Source organism: Balaenoptera borealis (genome assembly GCF_965194805.1).
Source record: "Balaenoptera borealis genome assembly, chromosome: 9".
Classification (NCBI taxonomy): Eukaryota; Metazoa; Chordata; class Mammalia; order Artiodactyla; family Balaenopteridae; genus Balaenoptera; species Balaenoptera borealis.
Window position 1 is genome coordinate 7,701,732 of NC_138873.1, and position 25,059 is coordinate 7,726,790.

General features: G+C 48.5%; 1 protein-coding gene and 1 pseudogene across 4 annotated transcripts in view; one reads left to right on the forward strand and one right to left on the reverse strand.

Moving 5' to 3' along the window:
• Positions 1-25,059, reverse strand: part of LOC309634461 (solute carrier family 22 member 1) — a 34,218-nt gene that overhangs the window by 6,689 nt on the left and 2,470 nt on the right. For 2 of the 3 annotated variants that reach the window (XM_082404575.1, XM_082404573.1), the window contains exons 2-8: positions 20,387-20,490; positions 14,851-15,005; positions 12,346-12,514; positions 11,037-11,151; positions 10,693-10,799; positions 6,918-7,132; positions 3,317-3,425 (exon numbers count right to left, since the gene is read on the reverse strand). In XM_082404575.1, the coding sequence (XP_082260701.1) occupies positions 3,317-3,425; positions 6,918-7,132; positions 10,693-10,799; positions 11,037-11,151; positions 12,346-12,514; positions 14,851-15,005; positions 20,387-20,490 (974 nt within the window). Of the gene's footprint in view, positions 1-3,316; positions 3,426-6,917; positions 7,133-10,692; positions 10,800-11,036; positions 11,152-12,345; positions 12,515-14,850; positions 15,006-20,386; positions 20,491-23,714; positions 23,870-25,059 lie in introns of those variants that run through there. The other variant, XM_082404574.1, reaches the window with a different exon arrangement.
• LOC309634498 (large ribosomal subunit protein eL42 pseudogene) lies at positions 1,128-1,544 on the forward strand (annotated as a pseudogene). The gene has a single exon. The product of its transcript is annotated as a large ribosomal subunit protein eL42 pseudogene (transcript).

Below are 25,059 nucleotides of genomic sequence, written 5' to 3' on the forward strand. Positions count from 1 at the left end.
TAGTCCCCTTCTTTAAAATTCATATATCTGTGATACTTCATTCATTCATTCTACAAGCACCAGGTGACTGGTTAGTATAGCTATAGAACAGTTTCAGGAGGTACAGAGAGGTATGATATGTAGTTCCTGCTTTCAAGGAGCTCGTAATATAGTAATGAGGTAAAAATAGGAGGATGATTTTCAATACAAGGCAGAGCGTACTGATGCCAAAAGAATGTTCTTGACAATACATGTTGCAGACAGCTAGAAGGAGGACGCTGTTCAACTCTAAAGCCTCCTGTGAATTAGAAGCAGGGTCAAAATGGTTTAACTAGAAACTGTTTGCACTTGAAGTGTTTTTAAAGTAATAATCCCTTTTTTCCAATTTCAATTTGATTCAATTGATTGAAAATACCGAAACTTTCATGACTGCCTTACTTTTGTGTGTGGTGTGTGTGGATCAAGTTTAAGTTATTTCTGAACATCTGGCCTCCCTTCCTAATTACTGAGAATCCTCATCAAACTGACTCTCTGCACAAACAGTCAAGGGCTCCTTGAGGACACGTCACTTGGCCTTCCTCCACCCAGGGCCAGGCACTCAGTACCTTTGGCAGTTTACATTCTGAGCCAGTCCCCTGGGTCCAGTGGCCATGACAATGGAATTGTTTGGCCCGGCTATTTTAGACTCGGCTCAGAACTGCCAGATGTAGGTTTTTCTCTTTCATTTGTCTTCGTCTCTTTGTACTCATTCCAAGCAACCTTTTCCAGATGAGAATATGAGAGAGGGCCTTTTAATGAAGGGATGGGCAGGAGAGAGGAAAGAGTGACTCAGAGTCACCCTTGTGTCTCCTGGCTTAGGGAGGGGTTCTGAGAGCTTCCTGGTGTAAGAGGAGGATGGGGAGCTGGAATATTTCTTAGACTTCACTGGTCTGATGACATGGGGAGAAGAAACAATTTATACAGAGGGAAAAATGAGTTTAAGGAAATCTGCCAAGTTCTAACAAAGATCAGAATTAAAGCTTTAAATAAAGTGGTTAATTACTTTTACAATAAAAATGCTCTTCATTTAAACTAAGTCTTCTAAGATACAGATGACAATAAGTCCATGCAAAGACACTCAACATTATTAGTAATTAGGACAATGTAAATCAAAGTCACAATAATAGCTCTTTCCATGCCGATACCGCTCTCGCAAACATGGTGAACATTCCTAAAACCCGCCGGACTTTCTGTAAGAAGTGTGGCAAGCACCAACCCCACAAAGTGACACAGTACAAGAAGGGCAAGGATTCTCTGTATGCCCAGGGAAAGCGGCGGTATGACAGGAAGCAGAATGGCTATGGTGGGCAGACTAAGCCGATTTTCCGGAAAAAGGCTAAAACTACAAAGAGGATTGTGCTGAGGCTTGAATGTGTTGAGCCGAACTGCAGATCTAAGAGAATCCTGGCTATGAAGAGATGCAAGCATTTTGAGCTGGAAGGAGATAAGAGAAAGGGCCAAGTGATCCAGTTCTGAGCTTCATATTTTGTTTTGTTATGAAGACAATAAAAATTTGAGATTGTTTACTTCGTTTAGTTTCAACTGTTTATTTATTTATTTTTTTGGAAGGGAAATAAACTAGTACCATCAATAAAATTCTCCTTGGGGGGGGGGGAAAGTCACAGTAATACCACCATTTCCAAGAATTACTTATGTTTTTAAAAGCTGGCGATACCAAGGACTGATGAGGATGTAGAACGACCAGCTCTCTCACGTGCAGCTGGTGGAACAGAAAATGGTGCGGCCACTTTGAAAAACATTCTGACAGTTTCTCATGAATTTAAACACACATCCACCACGTGACCCACTCCTAAGAGAAATGAAGATGTATGTCCACTCAAAGACCTGTATGTGAATTCTTACTGGCAGCTGTATCGTAATTACCCCAATCTGGAAAGAGCCCAAACCTCCATGAGCTGGGAAATGGACAAACACATTGTGGCACATCTTCCACACACGGGACACTACTCAGCAATAAGAAGGAACGAAGCGCTGATACACGCCACAGCGTGGATGGGTCCCGTGATGCCAAGTGAAAGAAGCCAAACACAAAAGGCTACACTCTATGTTATTTCATTTACGTAACATTCCGGAAAAGGCAAAACCATAGGGAGAGAAATCAGACCAGTGGTTGCCAGGTACTGGAGGTGGGAGGGGAGAGGATGGACCACAGAGGGATATGAGGAAGCATTTGGAGGTGATGGAAATGTCTCTATATTACATTGACTGTGATGGTGGTGAAACGAATATAATCAACACTAATCAAACTGTACCTTTTAGGGGGAATTTTGCGCTAAGAAAATTCTACCTCAACAAACCTGACTTTAAACAATGAGTTCTCTAGGCCTGTTGCTATGTTTACAGAGTCATCGTGGGAAAAGCGTCAGCTTCAAGGTCAGGAAGAAGCGGGTTCTTGGTTGCCAAGAGGGTGAGGGGGTGGGGGAAGGACAGACTGGGAATTGGGGATTAGCAGATGCAAACTATTATATATAGAATAGATAAACAAAAAGGTCCTGCTGTAGAGCAAAGGGAACTATATTCAATATCCTGGGATAAACCATAATGGAAAAGAACATGAAAAAGAATATATATATATATATTATGCATAACTGAATCACTTTGTTGTACAGCAGAAATTAACACAACATTGTAAATCAACTATACTTCAATGAAAGAAAGAGAGAGAGAGAGAAAGGAAGGAAGGAAGGAAGGAAGGAAGGTAGGAAGGAAGGAAGGAAGGGGGAGGGAGAGAAAGAAAGAAAGTGGGTTCTTGTCTGGGCCCTGCCACTTTCTAGCTGTGTGACTCTTGGAAGGTCTCTTTCCCTTTGTAAACCTCAGCTTTCTCCTATGTAAAATGGGGATCACAATGATATTATAGGATGACCTGCAGCCCATGTGTGGCAATGCTCTGTATGTCACTGTACAAATATGAACTGCTCTTAAGCAAGTTATGTCCAGAGGTGTCAGTGGAGCTGCGGAAGTTTAGACAACTGGTCGGCGCCAAGGACAGTGTTGAACCTCAGCCTCCCATGCACCGCCCAGGGCTCTCTCCTCTGTGCCAGAAACCTTTTCTCTTGCGCTGGCCCTCCGTACAGGGCACGATGCGACCCTTAGCCCACTGAACCTGTGCATTTCACCTTCTCTACCAGATTAGGCGAGGGCCCTGTCTTTGATGCCCAGCCCCCATCTCAATGTCAAACAATCCACCCTTGGGGCATCTTGGCGGATGGTCCTCACGGAGCCTGGCTGGCCCACAGCTCTGCCAGCGGCCACCCGGCCCACACCACCGTGCACTCACCTGAGGAACGTAGGGTACAACTCAGCGTTCACCAGGCACACCATCTGGAACGCGAGGGTGATTCCCATTCGGCCAACACAAGCTACCACGATATTCAACCAGTGCAGATCTGGAGAAGAAACACACAGAGGGTGTGGAGAGCAAGTGAGGACTGTGCCCATGGAGTTGCCGGGAGAAGCCGTGAGTGGAACCTTGGACTTCAGAGCTGGAAGGGTCGGAAAGATTGTCTTATCTGACCCCTCCATCGTGGATACGTAAACTGAGTCCTGAAAGGTTTGGGGACTTGATGATGAGGGGGAGGCCCCGCTGGGCAGAGGGACAAATGTGCTTTTCGAATCTCAGCTCGGCCTCCCGTCAGCTGTGGGACCTGGCAAATGCTTTACTTCTTCTTCTTTTTTTAAAAAAATTAATTAATTTATTTATATTTTGGCTGTGTTGGGTCTTCGTTGCTGCGCACGGTCTTTCTTTAGTTGCGTCGAGCAGGGGCTACTCTTTGTTGTAGTGTGTGGGCCTCTCATTGCGATGGCTTCTCTTGTGGCGGAGCACGGGCTCAGTAGTTGTGGCACATGGGCTCAGTAGCTGTGGCTCACAGGCTCTAGAGTGCAGGCTCAGTAGTTGTGGCACACGGGCTTAGTTGCTCTGCGGCATATGGGAACTTCCTGGACCAGGGCTCGAACCCGTGTCCCCTGCATTGGCAGGCAGATTCTTAACCACTGTGCCACCAGGGAAGTCCACGATTTACTTCTTCATGCTTCAGTCTCCTCAGCTGTAAAATGGGGATAATTTTACCCAGCTTATAGGTTGTTGTGAGATTTAGAGATAATACATGTCAGATGTGCGCCGTGACCACTCCCTAAGTGTTGGCTTTTTAATTATCGTGCGAGAGTGCTGTTGCTGGCACGTTGCCTGAAACGTAACAGGTCCCCAGCAGCATGGTTCTCTCGGGCAGAAGTCCTGGAGCTGGTAGACCAGACTTCTCATCCTCAGTCTAGTGCTCGTTTCCCAACACATTTTTTTAACCCAAGCATCTTTCAGAGCAGTCTGAGAATATGAGGAAAGTGAACCCTCGTCTCCTCCCAGCAGACCGCTCTCGGTTCTTGATTAGCTGAAGGTACAGGAAGCCCTCTCCTTCCTGGGGAGCCATCAGAGCATTAGGCACCATCATCCGCTTCACCTGGTTGTTAGATGTTTAGCCAAACACTAAACCACCAGTGGCTCCTGAGACAGGCCAGCTCACTAACAAAGCCTCTGGGGTCACAGACGGCGTGTCATCTTGACCCTTGTCCCCATGAGCCGGCTACTCATGGAAGGCATGCTTCCTTCACTCCGCCAGCATGAGGCTCCCGGGAGAGCGGACCCGGTGGCCCTAGGACCGAGATGGCCCAGGGCCAGCATAGTCTCTCCAGGTCTCAGCTGCCCTCCGTCTGGTGGAGAACCCAAGCCAAGCCTTTAGTTATGGACCACACCTCCCAGCTCCCAAAAGATAGAAGATAAAGGAATTCACTCAGATACCTAGAGGGGGGCCCTTGCCACAAATTCTGTGGCCTTTGATCGATTTGGCAAGATGCTCTACGGGACATGCATAGCCTCCCTGCCCTCAGAGAACTGCGCTGCCTCTGCCAGGCCCCGGGCCACTCTCCTCAGCAGCCAGAGGGCCCAGTTAGAACCACAGTCCTGCCGCGTGGCCGCCCCGGGCAGACCCAGGCGGTTTCCTTCCATGCTCGGGATAAAATCCACGCTGCCATCCCCTGCTAACTCCTGACCTCACTCTGGCTGCCCTCGCTCCTGCCTGCCCAGTCCGAGCACAGGGTCCAGCGGCTCCTCCCCCAATGCCCAGCTCTCCCCATCCAGGGGGTCCTCGCTCTTGCCGTTCCCCTGCCTGCAAAGCTCCTTCCCCGGATGTTTCCATGGCTCGTCCCCACTTCATTCAGGTCTCCTAAGGCCACCTTTGACCACCATACAAAGAATTATCGCCCTGTCCCTCTTCCTCCTTCTCTTTTTCCTCTAGAACGTAAGCTCCACAAAACAGAAACTTTCTCTGCTTTGCTCACATCTGAGATCCTAGGGCCGAGATGCCTGCTACACCAAGTGCATAGAAGGTAACTGAAATATTTCCTTGTTGGGGGGGCGGGGGGGTGGCAGTGAAGGCTTATCACCTAATGTGATGGGGACTAAATGGGGGCAAGTGGAGAGGGTGGGCACTGGGAGGAGGGTCCTGGGGGGCGCAGGACAGAGGGGGTGATACCTAAGCTCCCTCTCGGCTTAGGCATCACCTAAGGTTTATCCCTGAGGTGAGAAACAGTCTCAGACCTCAGGCTCCCTCTCAGCACTCCACGCTGTTACTAAAAAATAAAAATAAAAATAAAAATCTGCCCATTCATTCCATTTTACCAGGATTCCAGAAAAAGGGAGACGGGGAGAAAATGGGTAAAGTTGATTTCAGATGCACTCTGCCTCTTTTCCTGTCTTCTTTGTTCTCTCTCCACGAAAGGAGGGAGAAAAAAACTTGAGTTATCTTTTTCCATCTCTTTAAATTTCCAGCCTGATCTATAGAACCTGGTTCTTGAGAATACAGATTTTACAGGACGTTTCCCATAATATCTTATCCAAAAGCCTGCCAAAACGACTCAAACCAAAGAGCTCAGAGCACAAGCAATAAAAACTGAGAAAATAGCAAATCTGCCTTCGTATTTTTTTAACATTTCCAAAAGTGACAGATGAGAAAGGCAATTTATGTACTTAAATTAAAACCACCCAAATGATTCTGCTTTGGCTTATCTTGGATTGCTAAGAATTATGGAGTGAAGCACACAGGTACCAAAATGGCTAGTGTTAGAAAGACTAGCAATACCAAGCGTTGGTGAGGGTGTGCAACCATGGGAATGCTCATGCATCGCGGTGGGAGTGTGAATTGGTCCAACCACATGGAAAGCTGTCTGGCTATATCTACTAAAACTAACATACGTCCCCCTCGCAGCAAGGGAAATGACTGTCCACGAAAAGATGTGCCCGAATGTTCACTGCAGCCTTAATCCCAATAGGCAGACCCTGGAGGCCACACAACTGTCAATCAACAGTGGCGTGGAGACATAGTGGGGTATTCATACACTGGGATGCTTCACGATAAGGAAAAAGTACGAACTTCACTCTCGTGACAACGTGGACGAACCTCGTGGACGTAAGGATGAGCAAATGAAGTGAGGCCATACAGAGTACGTGTGGTATGGTTCCGTGTGTATGAAGTTCAAGAACAGTCAGCATTAATCTGCAGTGGCAGAGACGAGAGCAGTGGTGACCCACGCAGGGGTGGTGACTACTGATGGTCAAGGAGGGTGAGGAAACCTTCCGAGATGTTGGCAATGTTCTTTATCTTTTTGTAGGTCGTGGTGCCCAGGCATACATACACATAAAAATTCACTGGCTTGAACACTTATAATGGGCTCATTGTACGTATGTTATACCTCAATGTAAATGTTTTAAAAAATGATTCTAGACTCAGGTAATGCCTTGTCTTTGTTCCTGTTCCAGAGGCTTATGAAAGAGTTAACACACTATTCCCACAATTCAATGACCCAGAAGATGATGAAAGTGGACCACTCACCGTGTGAGATAAAGATCATGAGGAAGCAGGCCGCCCCCACCACCAGATTGGACCCGGCCAGCGGGTAGAGGCGGCCGAAGCGCTCGATGGTGACGAGGATGATGAAGGCCGCCGGGAATTCGACCAGAGCAGAGTAGAAGAAATCCAGATAGAGGTTCCCGCCGGTGACGCCCATGTGCATGATGAGGCCCTGGTAGAGAACGGAGCTGGTGAACCTGAGCAGGGAGGAGAGGCCGGGTCAAAGGCAAGCTCCTCGGAGGAGGGGAGATTTAGGATTCTGGCTGGGAGGATAAAGGACACTGCGAGCTGGGTGTAGAATGTTCTAGAGCAATATGAGAAGAGGGGGATCAAAATCAAGAAAGGTGCCCTTGAGGGGCCCTCGATGAGACCCTCCTTTCACAATTTATGTGAGGGTGTGACTTACACGATAGGTTCACGTTTTCGAGAAATGGCAAACAATGGTAGCTACTGTTTACTGCACACCTGGGTGCTGGCCCTGCTCTGAGCACTGCACGTGCCCTACCTCATCAGATGCTCCAACGGCCTCCAAGGGGAAGGGCAGGAGAAGGCAGTGGTGAGTGAGCAGTTTCAGGAATCAGACTGCTGTGTGAGCTGTGTGGTCTTAAGTAAGTTAACTAACCTCTCTGTGCCTCAATTCCTTCAGCTGTGAATCTGGGTTGTCTTGAGAATTCATTGAGGTAATGGACCAAAAGTGCTCAGTATAGCTCCGGGCACATAGTGGGCACTCGGTGAAGATGAGATTTTACTGCTGTCATTGTTGTCTTTCCAAGGGCGAGGATCCAGAGCACAAGAGGGTGGAGAAGTCGGCCAAGTCTTTCCAACTCCACAGTGGTCCTCCCTCCACACATCACACCATCTTTACCAGGCATTGTTCCCTTACTCTTTTTACCTCATATCCCGCTGCACGACCCCTTCATCCATATTCGAGGAAAGAATAGCCATGTTACAGAAAATGGCACACAGACCGATGGGGACCAGCACAGTCACTCCCACTCAGGGGAAAGTTTAGAGAGTCCCATGTGTCACTTTTGGTCAAACTACATAATTTTGGAACATTGGATGATTCTATTGGTACAGTTGTTCCTCCCTATCCTTTGGGGCTTGGTTCCAGGAGCCCCCAGGATACCAGAATCCAAGGATGCTCAAGACCCTTGTATAAACTGGCGTAGTATTTGCATAGAACTTATGCACATCCTCCCGTATACTTGAATTATCTCTAAATAACTTATTATACCTAGTATAATGTAAATGCTATGTAAATAGTTGCTGGCATGCAGCAAATTCAAGTTTTGCTTTTGGGGACTTTCTGGAATTTTTTTCAGATATTTTTGATCTGCAGTTGGTTGAATCCCCAGATGCAGAACCTGCAGATATGGAGGGTCGACTGTATTTACACTGTGAGAAGAGATTTAGGTGGATAAGAAATTGTTTTCTTATAGACATGCCAATTGCCCTTCAGCTCCAAAACTGAGATCACAGCGTACGTTTCTCATTACTATACCCCCTGGTTTTATAAAGCTGCACCCAGAGAAGCATGGGATGCTTTTGTTTCTAGTCCTAAATTATTCCTGGTTGAACCAAAGGGTCAAGAATACAAGAAGAGGACTTCCCTGGTGGTCCAGTGGTTAAGAATCCGGCTTCCAATGCAGAGGACGCAGGTTCGACCCCGATCGGGGAACTGAGATCCCACATGCTGTGGGGCAACTAAGCCCACGCGCCACAGCTACTGAGCCCACTCATCCTGCATGCTGTAACAAAGATCCTGTGTGCCACAACTAAGACCTGACTGAGCCAAATAAATAAATATTTTTTAAAATGTAAATTAAAGAAAAAAAAAAAGAATACAAGAAGGAAGGCACTGGCAGCAACTCAGTGAGTTAAGATGAGCCCGGTGGGGTCCTCCATGCTGGTTAGCTTAGCCAGTTAAATGGGGACGGTCACCTTTAACCCATAAAGAGACTGATCCAAGAGAAAGGAATGGAGAACCCTGATTTTTCTGTCCAAAAAGACCCCCAAAAAACAAACAAAAAACTAGCAACAGTTAATAAATGTGCAGGGCTGCCATCTTTTGGCAGGACCCATGAATTGCATGCACACATTAAAATACAGCAATTTGTAGTTGTCAGACATAAGCCCTTTATACCTATTATCTCATTAATTCTTCCAACAGGCCTGTGAGTATCATTACATCCACTGGCTGATGAGGAAACTGAGTCACAGAGATCACGAAGCTTCCTGACAGTCACACAGCCAGGAAGTGACGGGCACCCCTCCCGAGATGCTGTGATGAATGGAGAGGATGGGGGAGGGGCGGGGGGAGGGGAGGGGACAGTAGGAGAAGGAGTCCAGGGGCCAGATCGCATGAGCCCTTGTAGGAAGGAATCTGGTTTTCTTCTCGGTGGATTAGGAAGCCAGTGAGGACGTGGACGAGGGGGTGACCCGGTCCGTGACCTTTGCCTGCTTTGTGAGCAGTTCCTGAGGGGGACAGGAGTGGGAGCAGACCACCAGCGAGAAGACTACTGCAACAACACAGGCGAGAGATTACGACACTCAAACAGGGACCTAAGAGTGCAGGTGACGAGAAATGGCAGAGTCTCAGTATATTTTCGAGACAGAGCAGAATCTGCCCAAGGATTGCGTGCAGGGGTGTAAGACAGCAGAGGGGACAAAACCGCCACCTTGACAGGAGTGCTTAGGGGATGGGAGTGGGCCGTGGAGTAATATAGGAGGGGAGCAAGCCTTCCTATCTGCAGCGTCCCGGGCCTCCACACCGAAGAGACACTGTTGAGTCGGATACTGAGCGTCATGAGAAATGCACCAGGCACCTGGGGTGTTCGCAGAGGCCCATCACGTAGCGGGGCACAGGACTCCTGGGCCAGCCCGGAGACGCAGTGACCGGGGCTGCCAGGACAGGGTGAGGTTAGCCTGGCGTCTGAAGAACTTGGGATGGCTTCTGTGGAATAGTGGTCATTCATTCAACCTCCAGCAAATATTTACCGAGGGTGCCAGGGGCTGCCCTCTTAGTTGGAACCCTTATTTCATGGAAGGGCAAACAAGTGCAGGGCAGCAGAGCGGCTCCAGTGGAAGGGGAGCCCAGGGTCCAGCTACTCAGCCCAGGTGTTCGGGGAGTAACTGCATAACCTCCCTCGTGCTGAGGAGAAAGCCCTGATGTCGGGAGCTGAGCCGGCACCCCTTGAGGAAAGAGGGTAGAGACCCTGTATCCAGGTAGCTATCTGGGAGGCGGATGCAGCCCTGGGGGTGTGCCGGGGGTACGCGGGTGAATCTGGATGTGGATGAGCGTTTCCTAATCGGGGGGTGAAAAAAAGCACTGATGCTCTCATCGGGGTCTATAAAGGTCTTAGATGCGAGGAAGGGCTCTTCCTCCTTGAAAGCACCAGGGGCCACTGACATCTCATCCACCTTCTGACGCTATGTCAAGACTCGGCTACTCCCCAAAGACGAGACGTGTGGGATTTGAGGCAACCTTGAGAACCCTCCGTCCAGCTTACTGTTGACCTCTCCTATGTAAGAATTTCTTCTTCCTAAAATGAGGCCCTTCCTCTACTATGCAATCCTCAAGGGAGAAATCAGGTGTCTTTTTAAGGGCTCTTTGACCACTGGAAAACCATCTGGAAATTCCTTTTCATGCCTCTCTTTTTCCACCTGAGTTGTTCCACTGCCTTTAACTTGTACCCGGGTATGCAGGTAAGCTCACCAGTTCCATCTGGGGACAGGCGTCGGAAAGGCCCCTTACCACAGGTACATCAGGATGAAGGTGTGCTTCCTCAGGTGCGGCGTGCGGAACAGGCCTGCAAACGAGGGGCTCAGCTTTTCAGTGACATCCTCTTCGAGAGACAGCATCTAGGAAGGAGTCAGGGCGTCAGCTGCCTCCAAGCTGCCGTGAGCAGGAAACGCCATCAGAGCCCCCTTTCCCGGCCCCCGCCCCGAGGTCGGTCCTCACATGTCTGCCCGCCACACCCATCACCCCAGATGTCACCAGTGCCCTCTTGCCCCCCAAGGCAGCCCCACAGGCATGCTCCAAGTCATAAATGCAACCCAAAGTTCAGTGACGGGAGAAACCCTTTGCTAGCTCGTCACCTTCAGATCAGGAGGAGGCAATTTCCCATTCTTTTGGGCTATGTGGTCCATTATCTTCACTGCTTGAGTGTTTCTCTTTTGCGATAACAGCCATCGGGGCGACTCGGGCACAAACCTGTGGACACAGATCACCACCACTTCTCATTTTCTCCAGAGCTCATCTGACGTTAAGCCCCGATCAGAGCCACACTGCTGCTCGGAGCAGCCTGCCCTCCTCACGCTGGGACTGTAATTCCTCAAGCGTCTGGTGGGTGAGGATCTGGGGCCACTGCGTGCTGGCCCACGGAGCCCACGCAGGAGCTCTGTGAGTCACTCGTGCTCTTAGTGCCACCTGCTAAGATTTACGGACCAGAAGAGAACCATCGCTTCCTGTGTAGCCGTCATCCGGTGGGGCGGGGGTCCCATTCTCTCCTGGAAGCCAGCAGCCCTTCTCCCCACCCCAGGAAATCTCTCACACATAAGAGATGCTCCACACGCCCCACCCCCTGCGATACAGCACATGCCTCCTTGTAAGACAGGGGCTGTTGAACGTGTCTCAAAATATTTCCAAAACAGAATAAACTACAGTCACTTTTTTTTAGTATCAGATACACCATGGTGTCTATTTCAAATGGGACAGGGATGTTATAAAATCAAAGACTGGGAATCTCTGGTCATCTGAAAACACACAGGTAGAGTCTCACCCAAGCCGGCCATCGGGACTCAGCCAGGGGGTCTGTCGCTGGAGGGCCCCTTGTTTCACGCTGACAAGGAGGGAGCAGGCCCTTCCTGAACGGAAATGTACTTAGAGCAGCAGTTTTGAGAAACTGGGTGGACTCGATGCCTCCCACGGATAAGATCTGCCCACAGCAACACGGTGACAAAAGCTGCATGGACGCGATTGCTCTCTCCACACACCTCCCCGCTACCACGCACCCCCGCTTCCCTCTCCCACGATAAAAACTCATCTGTCTAGCTGCTTCTCCCTTCACCCCGCCAAGGGCTGACAGCTAATAAGATTAACAGCTCACTTGAACGGGTTTTGTTCATAACGGTTTAATGTGCGCACTCCCCAAAGATCCTTTCATCCCTTCACTCACTCGACAAACAGCAGGTGCCTACTTTGTGACTCGGTGCACTTCTGTCTACTCATAGCATCCCAGACTCTGTCTTGGGGACGCGAAGTGAAAGAAGCTCTGTTTGAGGGCAGCGCCCCCGGGGAATGAGGGCTACCCTGGGACAGAACTCCCCAAATGGCACAGATGGCTGTAAGCCCCAGGCCTGCAGGTAGGGCCGCCGGGAAGACGGGGTCCCCGCGAGGACACAGTACCAGTAGCACAGCAGGAGGAGGAAGGTGGGCAGAGAGACGGCCAGCTGGAGCCAGCGCCAGTGAGGGACCGCGTAGGCCAGCCCGGAGAGCAGCACGAGCCCCACCGTGAACGCCACCTGGTAGAGGATCGCCACCGTCCTTCTGTAGCCCAAGCCCACGAATTCTGTGACTGAAACAGGACAAATGTCACTGGTGGGCTCCACCGAGGAGAGAAGCCAGGGCGGCGCGCCCCCAGCCTGCTCCGTGCCCTTCCCCCTCCTCCCCACGAGGCCCAGTCCTTTCGTCCCGGCTCTCCTCCAGCCGCCCCTTTTCTAAACCCCCCATCTGCCGTCTGGAGTTTTCCTTTTCACGCGGCAGGATTCAGTCTGCCGGGCTCTCTTCCCCGAGCTTTCCTCCCATCGGCTCCAGGCCGAACTGGACTATCTTCCACGACCCCCCGGGAGCGCTCGTTAATTTCACGACCATCTTTGGGTGCCCGCCAGGGACCTGGCCCTGTTGTGGGTGTTTGGATGTATCGTGAGCTCAGTCGGCAGAGTCCTGCCCTCCTAACCCCGCATTCTCGCGAGAGATGGTGGACGACACACACAAGGGAGTAAATCACAGCCGGGTCATAACACGATGCGCGCTGTGCAGAGAGAAAAGGTAAATGGCACGAGAGGATTCAGGAGAGTCCAGGGTGGAGGGGTTGCAGATTTTCAGAGAGCAGTGGGGTGGAGCTCGTGCCTGAAATTTGAGCCAAGACCTGCAAGAGGTGAGGGAGTTAGCCGAACACAGAAGGGCGAAGCGAGTTCCAGGCAGAGGAAACAGCAGCGCGGTGGCCCTGTGGACGAGGACCCCGTCAGTGGGGCAATGCGCCCTCCTGGGGGGCCTCGCAGGCTTGCCGAGAACATTGGCTTCCACTGCGGGACACGCAGAGCCGCTGCGGCACAGGGGGTGACACGATCCCACGTCTATTAAAGGCTCACTGTGCTGTTCCCTGTAGGGGCCACAGGGAGCCCGCCGTGGAGGCGAGCTGAGGCTGGTGTCTGGGAGCCGTGGAAGCAGCACAGGAGTGAGATGGCTGGGGTTCCGGAGGTATTTTGAAAGTAAAGGGGGCAGCAGGGCTGGCGAGGGGGGCACAGGGGGAACAGGCTGGGGGATGGGCGAGGACAGTCTCCTGGGTCCTGCCACGTGGAGGGGTCAGGGACCAGAGGAGGAGCCAATACGGCGGACTGCCCAGGAGCCGCGTGCGCAGGACCAGGGAGTGTGTGACCCGCAAGCAAGTGGGGACAGCCGCGGGAGGAACGAAGCCAGGGGTAGCTCTCACGCCACCACAGATAAATAGGTTTCCCTGTGGGTCTCCCTTTCTCTCTAGCCTTTGAGCTCCTTGAGGGCGGACGGGGGCCTTATCTCTCTTGGCACCCCATCTCGCCCCCTGCCTGCCAAATGGCAGCAGGTGCGCGCGCTGCAGGGAGGAGTATGGGGCGGGCATCCCTCTAGGCTACACCTGGGGCACTTCATCTACCTGGCAGCATTGTCATTCCCATGCCGAGGACCCTGAGGCACAGAGAGGTGATGGGACTTGTCCGTAAGACCACACAGCCGGCCAGTGTTGGGTGTAGATTTGACCTCAAAATTAATCCTCTTCACCATGTGCAAAGTAGTGCACGTTCGGCATATAGACGGCTGGGCTCTCACTACATATGTGCTGAACTCACTAAACGTAACCAGCGTGTTCATGGTTTCTCAAGGGAGGAATATGATTTTTCTTGGCTCTAGTGAACTATTTCTCAGGATGCCAAGCCATAGGACGTCGTTTTCAGAGACGGCAAGACATGGCTGAAATGTGGATTATCCCCACTGCCGTCTGATGTGCCCAAAAACCGGCTAAGGGACGCACAGATGGCTCTTACATTACCTTCTTCTAAGGAGGTATTTTTCAGTTTCTATTCTTACCCTTCATAGAAAATTTGAAAAAAAATAGTATATAGAATTACATTGCTTTACCCTTCATTTTTTAAAATCATTATGTTTATCTCTTCTTTTATTTCCTCCATGTCTTCTCTCCTGTTTAGTGTCCTTCAAACCAGTTGAGTTTGTTGTATTTACTTTGAAAGATGCTGGTTCTTTCATATTTAAAATGTTAAAATACTCTCCCACCTGTCTCCCCTTCCTGCACACCCCCTATCTCTGTAACCAGGTCACATGTGATCTTCTTTTCCCAAACGGATTAGTTGATACGGAAACACTGATTTATTTAAGTGGTTATTTAAGTGTCTCTCAAACAAAAAGAAAGAGAGAGAGCGAGCAAGAGAGAGAGAGAAGAAGGCCATCCTGACAGCATGCCCAGCCCTAGTCACGCAGACAACAAATACAGCTAGAATGACCACACTTTCTCCAGACCCTGCAAACATCCTCTTCCCCAAAAAACCCACGTCCACATTCGGCTCCATCCCATTCTACCCCACTACCTGACTTCCGTGGCTTCTTAAAGTGTGTGGAAACCTCAGGCCAGCGGATGCTTACTCAAGGTGTAGCCAGCAGTCCAGCTGCCCTTGCTGACCAGCCCCTGCCCCAGGCGGAAGAGCAGCAGGGACGTGTAGTCTGGAGCAACCGCCGTCAGGACGCCCAGGATGGCGCTGATGAGGGTGGTGGCCAAGAGGCATACTTTACGGCCAAACCTTCAGAGGCAAGGAGACAGCGAGGGGAGGTGAGTATTGAGTATTCACAGGGACGATGGGACAGCAAGTGTCTCTAGTGGGAGACAAGACAGTTTTTCTGAGGGACCATACAGTCCGTTGATCACTGCCCCTCCTCAAAGCCTGACCTGGTCCTTCCTCAGTGAACAGCGACCAGCGGCTCTTGCGAGGTTAATTAAGCCACTCTGAAGAGGAATCCTGACCGCTCTCAGCAATGTGGCATCTCAGCCAAGGATGAGTGGCCTCCCTCAGTGACTCTCCTAGTTCTCAGACTCATCTCCTCTCGTTACCTTTGTATTTAACAGACTGTATTACTATTAACAGGGTGCACCAGAAACCAGGCTTTTCCCCCCACATAGTTAGTCTTATCGATGGTCATACAAGTTTTTCTGGGAAAACCTTCAGTTCTAATAGTATAAATATTTTTTAATAAATTTATTTATTTTATTTTATTTATTTTTGGCTGTGTTGGGTCTTCGTTGCTGAGTGTGGGCTTTCTCTAGGTGCAGTGAGCGAGGGCTACTCTTTGTTGCGGTGCGTGGGCCTCGCATTGCGGTGGCTTCTCTTGTTCCGGAGCATGGGCTCTAGAGCGCAGGCTCAGTAGTTGTGGCACACAGGCTTAGTTGCTCCGTGGCATGTGGGATCTTCCCAGACCAGGGTTCAAACCCATGTCCCCTGTATTGGCAGGCACATTCTTAATCACTGCACCACCAGGGAAGCCCCTAATAGTATAACTATTGAAAAGTGTTTTTCCCTTCCTTTTTCATGAATAAAATGGGCAAATTATTTGCTAAAACTTCATCCCATAATTGTGCTTTATTGATTCGATCTTTTAAATCTTATCCCACATTCTCTGGCAGTAAGGCAAGGAAGGAAGGGACCAACTTCTTATGTGGTTACATTGAACTGGCCCACACCCAGGATCTCTGCCCCGCGGCCCAGCAAGCCCTCTACCTTTCTCTGTCATCCTCCTTCCTGGCTTCCAGCATGTCTACTTCATTTATCTACTCCATGTCTTCTTGCCTCAAACTTCTATATACAGACACTTCTTGTCTGAAGCCCACATCTTCTTACCCAAGAATGTTCAGACATAATAGTACCAGCATCCATTTTCTCCTGTGTCTCCTCCCAAAGGCAGCCTCACCCACTGCCCTTGGGTCCAGCCCTTGACTGAGCCCCTTTGGTTCCTTGCTCTCTTCATGATATTGTTCTCATCTTCCTGGACCCTTCACCCCTCCACTTCCCCATTTCCTTCACAGCTATCTTGTTTTAAAGAGTCATCTACGTAATGATCCAAAATCTATGGGATGCAGCAAAAACAGTTCTAAGAGGGAAGTTTATAGTGATACAAGCCTACCTCAGGAAACAAGAAAAATCTCAAATAAACAACCTAATCTTACACCTAAAGGAACTAGAAAAAGAAGAACAGATAAAACTCAAAGTTAGTAGAAGGAAAGAAATTATAAAGATCAGAGCAGAAATACGTGTAATAGAGCTAAAAAAAAATAGAAAAAGTCAATGAAACTAAGAGCAGTTCTTTGAAAAGATAAACAAAATTGATAAATCTTTAGCCAGACTCATCAAGAAAAAGAGACAGAGGGCTCAAATTAATAAAATCCAAAATGAAAAAGGAGAAGTTACAACTGACACCATAGAAATACAAAGGATCATAAGAGATTACTACGAATCATTATACACCAATAAAATGAACAACCTAGAAGAAATGGATAAACTTCTAGAAATATACAATCTCTCAAGACTGAATCAGGAAGAAATAGAAAATATGAACAGACCAATTACCAGTAATGAAATGGACTCAGTAATTTTTAAAAAAATTTCCCAACATACGAAAACCCAGGACCGGACAGCTTCACAGGTGAATTCTACCAAACATTTAAAAAAGAGTTAACACCTATCCTGTTCAAACTATTCCAGAAAATTGAAGAGGAAGGAATGCTTCCAAGCTCATTCTAAGAGGCCAGCATCACCCGATACTGAAATCAGACAAAGACACCACAAAAAGAGAAAATTACAGGCCAATATCACTGATGAACATAGATGCAAAAGTTTTCAACAAAATATTAGTAAACCAAATACAGCAATACATTTTAAAAAATCATACACCATGATCAAGCAGGATTTATCTCAGGAATACAAGGATGGTTCCATGTCTGCAAATCAAATGTGATATACCACATTAACAAATTGAAGAATAAAAACCATATGATAATCTCAATAGATACAGAAAAGGCTTTTGACAAAATTCAACCTCCATTTATAATGGAGAACTCTCCAGAAAGTAGGCATAGAGGGAACATACCTCAACATAATAAAGGCCATATATGACAAACACACAGCCAACATCATATTCAGTGGTGAAAAGCTGAAAGAAATTCCTCTAAGATCAGGAACAAGACAAGGATATCTACTCTCACCATTTTTACTCAACATGATATTGGAAGTCCTAGCCACAGCAATCAGACAAAGAAAGAGAGAAAGAGAGAAAGAGAGAAAGAAAGAAAGAAAGAAAGGAAGGAAGGAAGGAAGGAAGGAAGAAAGAAAAAGAAAGAAAAAGAAAGAAAGAAAGAAAGAAAAGGAAGGAAGAAAGAAAGGAAGGAAGAAAGGAAGGAGGAAAGGAAGAAAGGAAGAAAGGAAGAAAGAAAGAAAGAGAAAGGAAGGAAGGAAGAAAGAAAGAAAGAAACAAAGAAAGAAAGAAACAAAGGGAAAAGAAAGAAAGAAGAAAGGAATCCAACAGAAGAAGTAAAACAGTCACTGCAGAAGACAAACTATATGTAGAAAATCCTAAAGATGTCACCAAAAAAACTATTAGAACTAATCAATGAATTCAGCAGTTACAGGCTGCAAAATTAATATACAGAAATCTGTTGCATTTTTATACAGTAATGACAAACTATCAGAAAGAGAAATTAAGGAAACAATCCCATTTACAATTGCATTAAAAAGAATAAAATACCTAGGAATAAATCTAACCAAGGAAGTAAAAGATGTGTACTCAGAAAACCATAAGACATTGATGAAAAATTGAAGACAATACAAAAAAATGGAAAGATATACTGTGCTCATGGATTGGAAGAATTAATAGTTAAAATGACCATACTTCATTCAAGGCAATCTACAGATTCAATACAATGTATTGAATTTAATACAATACAATACCATAGAATACCAATGACATTTTTCACATAAGTAGAACAAATAATTCTAAAATTTGTATGGAAACACAAAAGACTCCAAATAGCCAAAACAATCTTGAGAAAGAAGAACGAAGCTGGAGGTATCAGGCTCCCTGATTTCAAAATATACTACAAAGCCACTGTAATCAAAACAGTATGGTACTGGCACAAAAACAGGCATATAGATCAATGGAACAGAATAGAGAGCCCAGAAATAAGCCCACACTTATATGTCAATTAATCTATGAAAAAGGGGGCAAGAATATACAATAAGAAAAAGACAGCCTCCTCAATAAATGATGGTGGGAAAACTGGACAGCTACATGCAAAAGAATCAAACTAGACTACTTTCTCACACTATATACAAAAGTAAACTCAAAATGAATTAAAGACTTGAAGGTAAGACCTGAAACTACAAAACTCCTGGAAGAAAACATAGGCAGTATGCTCTTTGACATCAGTCTTAGCAATATTTTTTGGATATGTCTCCTCAGGCAAGGAAAACAAAAGCAAAAACAAACAAATGGTATTCCATCAAACTAAAAAGCTTTTGCACAGCAAAAAAAACTATCAACAAAATGAAAAGGCTGTCTACAGAATGGAAGAAGATATTTGCAAACAATATATCTGATAAGAGGTTAATATCCAAAATATATAAAGAGCTCATACAACTCAATATCAAAAAAACAAACAACCAGATTTTAAAATGGTCAGAGGATCTGAATAGACATTGTTCCAATGAGGACATACAGATGGCCAACAAACACATGAAAAGATGCTCAACATCACTAATCATCAGGGAAATGCAAATCAAAACTATAAGATATCACCTCACACCTGTCAGAATGGCTATTATCAAACAGACAATAAATAACGTGTTGACAAGGATGTGGAGAAAAGGGAACCTTAGTACACTGTTGGTGGGAATGTAAATTGATGCAGCCACTATGGAAAACAGTGTGGAGTTTCTTCCAAAAATTTAAAATGGAACTACCATAAAATCCAGCAGTTCCACATCTGGGTATTTTTCCAAAGAAAATAAAAACACTAATTCAAAAAGATATCTGCACCCCTATGTTTATTGCAGCATTATTTACAATAGTCAATATATGGAAGCAGCCTAAATATCCATCAATCGATGAATGAATAAAGATTTGGGGTGTGTGTGTGTGTGTGTGTGTATATAATAATGCAATATTACTCAGCCACAGAAAAGAATAAATTTGTGACAACATAGATGGACATAGAGGGTATTATGTTAAGTGAAAGTAGTCAGAGAAAGACAAATACCATGTGATCTCACTCATGTGTGGAATTTAAGAAACAAAATAAATATATATTTTTTAAACTCATACATGAAAATTATCTACTCCTGAAAATAAATAAATAAATAAATGCTAAAAATATTCTAATCTACTGTGACTGAAAAATTCACTCCAACTTCTTCCCACATGTAAAGATGAAATTAACATGCTTTAAGGAAATGCGGGGGTGTGTGTGGGGAAGAGTCGTCCACACACAGAAATCCACTCTCTCATCTCTCACTTACCTTCAAACTTCCACTGACACTGCCATTGCCCACCAACTTCTACATGTGGATCTTCTCTCCATATGCCCTCTCCTAGCTTATCTCAGACATGGTTTATAGCTTTAAATACCAATTGCCAGTGACAAATCCCAAATATTTAACTCTAGCCCAAACCTCATAATCCAGCTGCCTACTTGGCATCTCTTCTCTGTCTCACAGGCTACTCTGAACACATCTCCAATCTCAACACTTCCAAGACAGAACTCTTGCTTGCTCCCACCCGCTTCACCCCAAAGGGCAGCAACCAAGGCTGTTCCTAACCCATTCTGTCTCGTCTCAAAAAATGGCTCTGCCCGCCTCCACCCATCTGCTAGAAGCATAAACAGTGGCTTTGTCCCCCTTCCTCTCAGCCCCGCACCCCAGCTATACACTCTGCATGCAGTTTCAACCTCTGAAATCCATCCTAAATCCCCACCTGCCTCCGTCCTGCTGCCCCACAAAGTCCAGAGCACTCGCTGCCATGTCTTGTCTCCCTCAACTTCTGCAAAGATTCCCACTGGCCACATTCTCCCGCCATTGGCCCCTAAAGCCCGTTCTCTCCATGGTGTTGATGCTGTTTAGTTGGATCGGCCTTTACGTACCTGTCTGCAATGTAGCCGATGCCCAGGGAGCCCAGGAAGAAGCCCACATTCACACAGGACTGAAGGAGGTCCACCTTCCAAGAGTCATCGCACACCAGGTTAAACTGCGGGTCACACCGCGGTCGGAGGGGCCGAAAACACAAGACCGTTTGTAAGTCAAACTACACCTTCTACCCTCCCTCCGGACAACGTAAACGCACAACACAAAATGTGGGATCCCCCAGGTGCTTCACATCTTTTTCTCTTTACCACATTTTCATAAGACAAATTCAAGGTTTCTGGTGAATCTCAGTCAATGTCATTACATGCCTAATATCCTTACCTTGGCTTTACCCTCAATATACACTAAAGAGGCTGTTGTCAAGTGCCACTGACAGTTATCAAACGACAGCACGGCCAAAAGGGAAGCCTTCTAAAGGAAATGCAGCAAAGTAATTATCCAAAGACAGAAATGTGGTAAAATAAATGGTTTCCAGAATTGGTCAAGGCCCTTAATTAAGTACATATTAATTACATGTTTAATTATGTAAATTCTAGCAGTAGTTATGTAAATCGGTCATGACTGATGGAGCTGTGAGTGTCAACACGAGAACTGCTGAGCAAAGACACAGAGGCCCGGCGGCGGGAGCTTCTCGGGGGCAGCCCGTGTGCTACACGGTGTGCAGGTGGTAGGGGGGGACCCGGGGGTGGCAGGAGACTCGGAGGGAGGGATTGAGGGGGAAAGACCTAGGCAAAGGCAGGAGCGGGTCCCCTGGGGAAGGACACTGGTGTGTGTGGGGTCCCCTCCATGCCTGGCACACGCGTGGTGGTGCCCACACGCCTGGGCAAGCTGGGAGGCCCGAGTGCCGAAGCATCACCGCTTAGAGCTCAGAGGTGCAGGAAGCAGGACGGCGCCCCAGGGACGCGAGAGGGACCGGGGGGCGGCCGCCGGGGGCCTCGCCTCCCCATTCCTGGCACAGCACCAGCTGGGTGGTGTCCAGGGACACTTTGGGTTCATGGTTCCGCCCCACCAGGCGACACTGTGGGGTGTGACGCAGGGAGGTCACTTAGCAACTTTGGGCCTCAGTCTCCCAGTCTGATAGGTGTGTGGTGCCCGTCCTGTCACCGTCACAGAGCTAGTGCAGGCACTGCAGGGACAAATCATGCGCAAATGGTTTGGTAGGTAATAAACCATTTGACTTTTTCAGTGGAGGCTTTGTTACCCATCACCTTTAAAAATCTAAAGCTGCCCACACGAGCCATGCCCTTTTCCCGGTCCCGGGGATCCATCATGAGCACTGTTAAAAATAAAATATAGGTAAAACTCCTTGCTACCACTGGCCTTTCAGAAACTAATACTGAGCTCGCGCTACCATCTGTCTCATGCTCAGAGCCCGCTGTCTGCTCGCAAGAGTAGCTCAGATCTGAGAGACGGGATGAGATACCAGTCACTCCCATTCTCTGCCGGTCCAGGTGTTTATTCCCTTTAAAATGAAAACACGCCCTCGCCAGGAAGCTTCTCCTGCAGATCTTTGGCTTTCCTGCTGCCTGGTCCCTGTCCGCAGAACGCGGGGGAGGCCTCTCCTGGGTGTTATCCAGCTGACCCAGGTCTGCACCTGCAGCCGCCTCTTTGCAGCCTCCGCCCACGTCACCCAAGACGACTTTCTGTGCATGCTAGATTTCACCAAAGCCGCAGGGCACCGGTCTTTTTGCCCTGGGTTTGTTCTACTCTTTGCAGTCAGCATATTTGTAAGATGTCCCTGCCACCCTTCCTGAAATGCCCTGGGTGCCATCCTTCCCCGGGGGCGTGCAGAAGCCAGAGTGTTCGCGGAGCTCAAGGAAGGGGCACCCGGCCTTCCCTGCTAACCCCCCCTTCCCTGAGAACTCTGCCCCCAGCTGCGCTGAGGGTCTCGGTCCGGAGGCACCTGCAAGGCTTGTAAGCCTGCCTGCCCCTGTGCTCCCAAACCCTGCCACTGCCTCCAGACACTTTTGTGCCACCAGGAAGACAAGCCTGGCCCCTGGGGAAAGCCTGGGGCTGCACAGGGGGAGTGCAGGATGGGGTGACCTAGGCCGGGTCACCGTCCCTGCTGGAATTTCACTGGGACCAGGCCGTGTGGTGGGAACACAACCTATAGAGCAACACAGTGTTCACCAAGCTCGCCCGAGCACAGAATCACCCAGCGTCCTCGTTAGAATACAGGTTCCCATGGATCCTGTCTCAGCAGATACGGATCGGAATCCAGGTGATCCCTGGGATCAGGCGAGATTGGAAACGGCACATTCCTGCCCCAGATGGACCCTGACCTCCGCCCCCAGGACGAGGAGGGGAGCGGAGCCGGGTATTCAAACAGGTCACCTCATCGTCCTCCCTTAAGCCAGTTCCAATGTCCAAGGCAAGGCCAAGTTAAAGATTATTTCTGCAGAAATGAATAACAAAGGTGAATTACCCCCAAATTAAGCTTCAGCTTTGGATGCGGAGAGGAGGCAAAAGGGGTTCCGAGGCAGTGGGAAGGGAGAGTTAGAGGGAAGCCCGCTCCTTCCAGGAGAAATTGTTCTCACGCTCCTGACCTCAGGGTCCCCTCTCTCATGGCCCTTCATCACCTCCAGCTGGGTCCCACCGTCCCTCACACTCAGCGGGTCCCCAGATGAACTCTACCCTACAGCCCCTCACCTCACCCTCCCAGGCCTCCCCAACGCTGGATCGTAGGGCAACTGGAAGCCCACAGTTGGCCAAACGGTTCTGTGTCCCCTCCTCTCCAAGTCCACTGCCCCGCTCAGGCCACCACCTGGCCAGGCTCCCTCACCTGCACCAACCGCTACTGCCCTGTGTTCCAGCCTCAGTTTTCAGGAGCTTGGTTCCCCTTCCTCCCCAGCCAGAACCCTCTGGCAAATTGGCCCCATCCTTCCCCCCAGCCCCTGCCGGGCCTGTGTCTCTTAAATCGGTTCTTCTTTTCATTCCTGTGACAACCACGTTGGTTGACAGTCCCGCCGGGACTCATGTCTCGGCCTCCTCAAGCTCTCCCCGCCTGAAGAAGCCCCCGGCCCCACGCCCACCAGCGCCTGGACCATCCCCAAGGTCCAGCGAGGATGGTCTTCCTCCTCTGCCTGACCAGCAAGCTCCCTTGTTTGGCACGAAGGCAGGGTGGCCAGATTTAGAGGAAAAAAAAAATACATGGTGCCCCGTTGAATTGGAATTTCAGATAAACAACTCTTTTTTTAGTATAAATATGCCCCCTGCAGTATTTGCATTCCCAGCCTCCGTTGTATTCCCAGGTATTGCACAACATTTGTATCAAATGTTGTGCAATACCTGGGACTTAATTAGCCTAAAAAAGTGTTTGTTGTTTACCTGAAATTCAAATTTAACAGGCGTCCTGTATTTTATCCGGTGACCTGCGTAAGGACTCAGTGCTCTGGCCTGAAGGTGAGCTGGCACCACCATTCTCCCCTGGGACTCCTCTGCTGGACCCTGGATTCCAATCAATTTAACAGCTCGTTGCTGTCCGAATGTAGCACCGGCTCCCTCTCCCCTGAGCTTTGGCTCACGCTTCCCCGCCCACTCTGTTCCCTCTCCTTGCTGCTCAAAATACCACCTGAGGCTCCATTCAAATGCCACTTCCTGAAGACCTACTGTATAGCACAGGGAACTATACTCAATATTTTGTAATAACCTTAAAGGAAAAAGAATCTGAAAAAAAAATAGATATGTAGGTATGTATACCTGAATCACTTTGCTGTACACCTGAAACTAACACAACATTGTAAATTAACTATACTTCAATTTTTTAAAAAATGCCACCTCCTTCTGGAAGACCCCCGTGATCAGCTCAGTAGCTAAGATCCCCCTCCTTAGAGCCTACTGGCCCCTCTGCATCTCCCACACGTGGTCTGGGACGCCGGTCTTATTCTCACCACTGCCATCTGTCCCTCACTCCCTGGAGACTGCAAACTCCTTAAACCTCATAGGTTTCTTCTCTGTCTCCCTCCTGGCATCACACCCAGTGCCCGAGCAGAGGAAAGGCTCAGATACGTTTACTGAATGAACAGATGGAGGAGTGAGTGGATGAATTCTTGCATCTGATCCTTTCCAAGCAGAGTATACTGCAGCCACAGAGAACAACACTTCCCCATCCTGGTCTATTTCTAGATTCCCAGCGAGAATAGTGGACAGTTCAGTATCCCTGGGAGATGTCTTCCAATTGGACATCTGTCGTTGGAGGATGCCTTGGAGGTCAGATGTTCGTGCAATAGCACCCGCCCTGCTCCCTCCTTGGGGGAAACTCCCTGCTCTGGCCCCCGCCCTCCTCGAGACAGTGAGCTGGCGAGGCCAGAGGAGCGGACACGGCGCTTTTCTCCGGCAAGAGCCCAGATGTGTTGATGCTGAGACTACTCAGTTCCCTTGTTTCAGGTGAGTAGCACCCTCACCGAAACCGAGCTCTGCCGACAGACAGACTCTGCATAGTTCTGGTCTGCGGCTTCACCACGTGACCTTGAGGCCAGTTTCCAAGTGCCTGCGCTTGTCACAGTACAACACGTTCCAAAGGGCCCGTGAAGGAAAAACAACCTGATGCCTTTTAAGTAAAATATTCGCAGAGCAAACGCTCAGATAACTCATTAAACTATGCAGGCAAAGCCTTTGCCACCATGCCCCTCTCCCGTGGGCCGTCAGTGGGACACCCAGCATGGCTCGGCTT